We start from the raw sequence: 7,927 nt of genomic DNA, 5'->3' as shown, positions 1-7,927 counted from the left end.
AGCCCAACTCCCGCTTCAGCCACGCCCTCTGATTTTCCCAACCTGACCAACTCCGTGTTGTCTAAACCTGAGAAACAAGCCCTCTCAGAACTGCTTATCGAATACTCCGACGTCCTGTCTCATTCAACCAAAAGCTTGGGTCGAACAAACCTGGTCCAACATAGAATTGATGTCGGGCCTAGTCCCCCAATTTGCCAACCTCCGTACAGGGCCCCCCACACCAAACGACGAGAGATTGAAAACCATGTTCAAGAAATGCTGCATGCAAACTTGATTCAACCTTCCAATAGTCCGTGGAGTGCTCCAGTTGTCCTGGTCAAGAAAAAAGATGGCTCATCCCGTTTCTGTGTAGACTATCGTAGGCTCAACTCGGTTACACGTAAGGACAGCTATCCAATTCCACGAGTAGATGATGCTTTAGATGCTCTCTCTGGAGCCAAATACTTCAGTACACTCGACCTTCGTAGCGGTTATCATCAAGTCGAAATGGACAAATCATCTCAACAGTACACAGCCTTCGCCACGGCATCGGGTTTATACGAGTTCTGTGTGCTACCTTTCGGTCTGTGCAATGCACCTTCCACCTTCCAACGCTTAATGCACCAAGTACTCCAAGGATTGGACTAATATATCTGGATGATATTATCGTATTTTCTCGCACATTCGACGAACACCTTTCCCGCCTAAGATTAGTTCTCGATCGTCTACGAGCGGCTAACCTCACTTTGAATCCGAGTAAGTGTTTCTTTGGCCAACAATCTGTGTCTTTCCTTGGTCACCTTATCTCCCAACATGGGATCCAACCTAACCCCGAGAAAACACAATTGGTACGTGACTTCCCTCGTCCTCGAAGTGTAAAGGACATTCGTGCTTTTATTGGCCTTGCAAGTTACTACCGCCGGTTCGTGAAAGACTTTTCATCAATTGCCGCTCCCCTCACTCGGTTGACCAGAAAGAATACCGCATTTAAGTGGGATGAGTCATGTGAAAGAGCCTTTAATTGCCTGAAGAACGCCCTGGTTACCCCACCGATTTTGGCGTATCCAAATCTCTCCCACCCCTTTCATCTACATGTTGATGCCAGTGCAACCGGACTCGGCTATATTCTCGGTCAGAACATCGAAGGGCGAGACGTTGTCATCGCATACGGCGGTCGGCAACTCAATAAGGCTGAATGTAACTATAGCACTACGGAACGGGAAGCAATCGAGGTTGTTGAAGCTATTAAGAAGTATCAAGTTTACCTTTATGGGCAAAAATTCTATGTCCATACAGACCATCATGCATTACAGTGGTTGATGAGCATCAAAGACCCCACCGGCAAACTGGCACGATGGGCCCTCCAGCTTCAACAGTATGACTTTGCGATCATCCATCGCCCAGGCACATCGAATGGTAATGCCGATGCAATCTCTCGCTTACCATACTCAAATATCCACATCACAGCCATCGACACCCCAGGAGTCCAAGTTGACACCATTCGTCATCTGCAACGCCGAGATCCAGACCTGCAAAACCTGATAACCTATCTCGAATCTGAGGAACTGCCAAATGATCAACGCGTAGCCAGAACTTTGCTCCTCCACGTTGATGATTACTACCTTAACGACGACCGTATCCTCTGTCATCTTTGGTCCCCTGGCAAGCGAAAGGCTGGTAATCTCTTCAGCCAACTAGTAGTTCCGGCTTCTCTGCGTCACGAAATCCTTACTAATGCTCACGACGACACTACTAGTGGACACCTAGGAATTCAAAAAACCTATGAGAAGTTACGGCGAAAATACTATTGGTTTGGAATGTTCAAAGATATCGAACATTGGTGCAAATCTTGCATTGACTGTTCTATGAAGAAGTCGCCCCGTTATCGCCGTCAAGCCCCACTTCTTCCCATCCCCGTCGAAGGAGCATTCCACCGCGTAGCTGTGGATGTTCTCGGTCCGTTTCCCGTAACGAATTCTGGCTCGCGTTACATTGTCGTCTTTTCGGACTATTACACGCGTTGGCCTGAGGCATTCGCCGTACCCTCTTGTGAAGCTCACCGTATCGCTTCCCTTCTCATTAACGAGATCATGACGCGACACAGTGCACCCCGGACCATCCTTTCTGATCGAGGTAGTAACTTCCTGTCAGCCCTTGTCAAGGAAACGTGCAAACTGATGAACACAGCTAAATTAAACACAACTGCTTACCATCCCCAAACTGACGGGTTAGTAGAGAGGTTCAATGGTACCTTGGCACAAACCCTTTCTATGTATGTTAGCACCAACCAAAAGGATTGGGATGAACATCTTCCACAAGTCTACCGAGTATCTCCGAATGCTACCACTGGAGAGTCACCGTTTTACTTACTCTATGGTCGTGAACCTCGTCTCCCAATGGACGTTAGCCTACTTCCACCTACCAATCTTAGCCCGTCTGTAGCTAAGCATCGCGCCCGCATTGTGACAACCCTTGAGGAAGTCAAACAGCTTATCCAATCCAACACCCAGCGGGCTCAACTTAAAATGAAAGCCAGGTATGACCAGTCAGCGCGTCAACCTCCGTACACAATCGGTCAGAGAGTGTGGGTTTTTACACCAAAAAACCGTAAAGGGTTGTCAAAGAAACTGCTCCACAATTACCACGGACCGTACCGGATCGTGGAAAAATTATCCCCTGTTCACTTTAAGCTGCGAACCTTGGAAAACAAACTAGTTCACGCTCCAGTTCATGCAAACCGATTAAAACCATATTTCGATCCGAAAGATCGGCCGATCGAAGCCCCGCAAGAAGATCCAGATATGGATAGTGAACCATATCTTCATGATCATGACATACCAGCGGACAGTTTCCCCTCCTGTGTATCTCATGTCTCTACAAACTGCCCACCACTTAGTCATTCTAATGACGCACCAGCGACCCGGAGTAACCACATCCGCCCAAGAAAATGTAAACCACATCTATGATGCCGAGCAAATTGTTGGTCATCGCGTCCGCCATGGAAAACCTGAATATCGTATCAAATGGCGCGGATATGGAAAACGGCACAATACGTGGGAACCACCAGACCACATTTTGGATCAACGTCTTTGGACAGATTTCTATGCCCGACATCCCGAACACCGTCCAACAGCAAACGTTAACAATTAATCTTTAATAAATAAGTATTTTATATTGGTTCAAGTTAGTTTTTCCTCTGAACAAGCCAGGGGGCTTGTGTTTTTGCAGAGGGGGTAATGTTACGAGATAATTATAACAATAGCAATGGCATGCGCTGAACACGTGAACAGTCCATTTTTAAGTAGTGACGAAGAGACGATAATTAGTGGGGAAAAGTTGGGAAAAGTACGGACCATGAGGAGATTTTGTTTTGGAGGCTAGGAAGAAGATATGTGATTCAAGTATTGACGAATTGAGTATTTTAGACGCATATTTATGATAATAAAACAGAGCATAACATTACGTGTGACAGTATAATTTAATATCATAACAATAGTATAAAATTACAAAAGGCCAACCGAACTAAATGTCCGCAATATGTTCCATTGACGCTGAAATTCCAACGTTTTTGATTGGATGAAATCTGGCGTGGGTGACGTTGTGATTTTGAATCTGTTAAATAAATTAAATTTCGTGTTTTGACTTTTTGGTATCGAGTTGTTGCAGATTATTTCCTGATATTGTCTATTTCAAATCAAACTCTGTGTGCGCATTTTGATAAACGTTTTAATTTAGTAATGGATAAGGGAGTGCAAGTTTCATGTAAATTTGGTAAAACGGCAAAAAAAATTGCACCTCGCAAACTATATCGTCCTATTTGGCATGAAAGACGCTGTATCACAATGTGGTGGCGAAGATAGCAGTTATGGTCGAAGTGAGAAGACGACAAAATGGACGTACGATCACACCCGTGTCACATATTCTCAGCGGCTGTAACCCAAGATTTCTCAATTGAGAAGTGCAGGTCTAACCCAGGCCAAATGATCATCTAAATCATTCAATATAATATTAAGCGACCAATCAGAATACTTGATATAAAACAGTTTAATCTTTGATTTGGTTGTATTTTATTAGTATTCAAGAAAATTTCGCACTTCACTTCGGCGCAATTTTTTACAATTATGCGAAAGGCGTGCGTAAAAACTGTTGTGTTGGGAAGAAATGGAAAATCGTCAATAACTACACCGTTAACTGTTGATGTAGAAACAACAGCTTCAAATAAGCATTCGACAAGCCTCCACGCAGATTTGCATAGTGACGAATCGTGCGATTTGCAAATCGATCATAACGCTCAAACGCCTCATGAATTACCAGTCGTTGACGATTTAGAAAATGAAGAATCGGCCACACAAAGAAGAAATGTTAGTAATTATCTCAACTGGGAAAAAATTCGGCCTCAATTGCTGAAAGCAAAGTTCGAAGATGCGATTTTACCGAGTGGTGTCATGTGTGGTGTTTGCTCTCAAAATGAAGCCAATATTCGCTGTAAATATTGTGGTCCACGGCAGTTTTTTTGCGAGAACTGTGCTATTGAACAACACGAAAGTCGAAATAAGTTTCACGTGATGGATAAATGGATGGTATTGTCTATTATTAATGTTGATTAAAAAAACTTTAAAAATATGATAATATTTGCTAGCTTTTAAAAGCTCTCCTCCGTGGCTTAATTTCTATAAGGAGAAGCCAATTTAATGGCATAAACGTACGTCAAAGATGTCGTTTCATTCTATAATTTCTTATTCTATTTAATAACTATTTGCAACCTACATGTTACATATTTTCAAGATTTTAAAGATGTTGGTCTTTTGCAATACTGTAATATGCTATTTTCACACATTCAGTAAGACTTAAAAAGTTAAAATTCAAATGTGTTCAGGCAAATTAAACCTGCTTTAACCTACAAAACCTACATTCTTTATTTCTTAGGAAACTAAGTTCATCCCACTGTTTCCAGACAATTCTGTAATTGAGTGGGCCCACAATTGTGGGACACAAATTGTCAAGTTGTTTACACTTATTGATGCATTTGGTAAGGAATTTGTTCAGTATTCTTTGTTTGCATTAAAGCTACTAAATCTACAAGGTCAAACTTTCCAACAACTTAAGTATCAAGTTGCATAGGAATTAAAGCTTACCTAATTAAGCAGAGGTTTTATTTCTCCAAACTTTTAAACAGATTAGCCATCCATAAATACACAAACAAAAGCTGCATGCTAAAATTTCAACAAAAGTTAGACTATGATTAAGCTTTTATAACCAGAAACCCCATGCCATGATCATTAATTAACCCTCAGATATAATGCAGTTGCATGGATTAACTAAACAAGTGTGTAATTTCATTTTTTCTGCTGTAGAACAATATTGTTTAACAACCTTGTCTATTGTATGTTGGAACAATAGATATTATTTGGACTGTGAGAATTAACTGCAATAATTTTAATTTAATTATTGATTGCTATTGAATATTGCTACTACTTTCTATGATTGTTAGGTAATCAACACTTGAAGCGAGTGGCTTTTTGCAGTTGTGAAAGCCATGCTGTGACACTACTCCGGTTGCATTTCTGGCCTGGCTCTCCGAAAGGCCTACTATTGGCTTTCATTTTAGAATTATGGATTTAGCTGAAAAGTTGTTTCTACATAATCAGGTTCCTTTGAAGGATTTTTCTGAGATAATCATGGAATTACTTCCATCACTGCAATCTGTTCATGTAAGTATTCAAAACCCTAAAATATAATATACAGAATTACTTTTCAATCATTCAGTTGCATGTATTCCACCCTTATTTTTCTAATTAGTTTAGAGCCAAAATATCAATTTTGGAAGGAAAAAAATTTAGACTGAAAAACTATTTTCTACATTTCAGGTTAAATCCTTTTACCGCACTTTAAATTCTGGATCTTTTGAGGAATACAGGTATGTACACTTTATTAAGTCATGCCTATTGATATATACCCTCTCTTTTACTGGCACACCCCAGTTATATTATACTTTATATTACATTTTGCAATTAGTATGATTAGTACAATTATTATAATAGTATAAAAGATATAGGTACCGGTATTTTTTTTTCTTTTCAAGATATTTTAAATACAAATTAAAATATCTGGATTCCTATATCCCAGGGCTATATAACGGTGTCATTTGTCCTATATGCCCAACGGTAAGAAATTATTTCTTTTGTTACAGTATTTATATTTTTTTTTATTTAATCAAGGTTTGCCATTATTTTGCCATGAAGGGCTTTACAACAGCTTATCTCCAAATATGTTATAGTAACTGTCATGCATGTAGTAGTTATAGGTTAAGAGAAGAAACTCTTAAAAATAGATGAGAACCAGCTTATCTCAACTTACATTAATTAGTTAAAAACACTGATATAATTTACTTGTAATTTACATTAATTAGTGTTTCATTTAGAGATTTAGATACCTAGGTTGCATTGCATGGGATACCAATAGTAATGCACTGTATATATGTTCACCCAGTGTGGTACTCTTTCATTTCATCAATGAATATATGTTTAAGGTCAATTCTATGTATATACCTATAGGAAAGTGGAACCTTAATTGAATGTGTTGATGCATGTTTTGGTCTGCCAAGAAGGAAAGGGAAAGGTGATATAAGCATTTCTTCACGCCACAAGACATTGTTGTTCAGCGATCAAGATGATGTTGATAACTTTGTTGATAATTATGACACACAAAAGAGAAATCACAAACACAGGTAATTGTTTAAAAAGACGTTTGATTTGTTGCAAGCAATTTGTTAATGTGATTTGCAAAAAACTGTTTTAATATTATTTGTTTTTAAGGACTGTCACAGATTTCATGCTGGTGAAGTAATTTCAGCAATTAGAAGTAAAGGCAAAAATAAACTTTTTGATGAAAAAGGAGTGTTTGGCAGGGTTTGTCGGCATGACTTTCCAAAAAGCTTACTCAGCATCAAACATGGTGAAAGGTACATTCTTTTATCACTTACTATTTCACTGGTTAGCTATATTGTGAATACCCTGTTTTTATCATGCTAGACCAAATTCCATAAATAGTTTTAGAATTCTTATTAATCACATTTGATCACTATTTATATTCAGTTGTGTCAAGAATAGTAATTAGCATTAACATCTATAAGGTTTTTTTTACAGTAATCATCAACCACTTTCTATGTACCAACTATTTAAATGCACAAAAACATTTTGTGCGAATTCACCTTGTAAGTAAATTTCGCATCATTTTAGAATTTCCTATGCTGTATATGAGCTAGAAAAACTAAAGGCTGGCATTTCTGCAGAATCACTCAATTATGTTCTGATGTACGACATTGCCTGTGTTTTATCAAACCACCTGCAGGTTCTGTGTATAATTGCATTTTATTATTTTTATTTGGTATTTTCAAAAATCAGCATGATTCAAGAATTAATGATAATAATGTTCTAAATACAAGCATGCAATTTTTTTATGAAGGGCTCCGGCCAGCAGTCTTTGCTGTCGAATACAACTCTTGCAATACCAATATTTCATTGTTATGGGCATAAAGCCTCTTGCCAGGTAATTGTTTAAAAGAATTACATTTATGCGAAATGGACTGCATCTTTAGGACTTTAGAACAATTCCTTTAAGGCAGATTTCAAAGTTGTATGGCAACCGACCGTTCAAGTCCACATTCAATTTAGGTCAAATATAGTCCACGAAGAAAGGCGAATGTTGGTTTAACCGATGGAGAAGGCGTTGAGCGTTTTTGGTCATTTCTTAGACAGTTTTCCTCAATAACCAAAGAAATGTCTGTTGATAAAAGAAGTGATGTGCTAACTGACGCTACTATCCATTATGGTGAACATCTTGTTGCAAAATTTGGTAATATAATAGAAATTCAGTAAATCATTACCACTATTCGCTGTTCTTAGTGTGGATTCTCTAGGGTGCGGCCCAAGTTTATCTTTTTATTTAC

The 7,927-nt window shown here is 38.9% G+C and overlaps 1 protein-coding gene and 1 long non-coding RNA gene across 2 annotated transcripts; both read left to right on the top strand.

The window, feature by feature from the left end:
* Positions 1–5,567: 5,567 nt before the first annotated feature.
* LOC114545059 lies at positions 5,568–6,674 on the top strand (the record flags this gene model as incomplete). Its single annotated transcript, XM_028563450.1, has 4 exons — positions 5,568–5,690; positions 5,847–5,896; positions 6,062–6,143; positions 6,534–6,674. Coding segments are annotated over exons 1-4 (372 nt in total), but the record flags the coding sequence as incomplete, so codon positions are not given.
* A 4-nt stretch (positions 6,675–6,678) lies between these two features.
* On the top strand, positions 6,679–7,852 carry LOC114545060. Its single transcript, XR_003690804.1, has 5 exons — positions 6,679–6,706; positions 6,795–6,940; positions 7,218–7,329; positions 7,444–7,527; positions 7,653–7,852. It is a non-coding gene; the product is annotated as an uncharacterized LOC114545060 (long non-coding RNA).
* The last annotated feature ends 75 nt before the right edge of the window (positions 7,853–7,927 follow it).

Source organism: Dendronephthya gigantea, unplaced genomic scaffold (assembly GCF_004324835.1).
Source record: "Dendronephthya gigantea isolate DGI-Jeju-01 unplaced genomic scaffold, DenGig_1.0 001136F, whole genome shotgun sequence".
Classification (NCBI taxonomy): domain Eukaryota; kingdom Metazoa; phylum Cnidaria; class Anthozoa; order Malacalcyonacea; family Nephtheidae; genus Dendronephthya; species Dendronephthya gigantea.
Note: the sequence above shows the minus strand (reverse complement) of the source record. Positions and strands in the feature narration are given on the sequence as shown.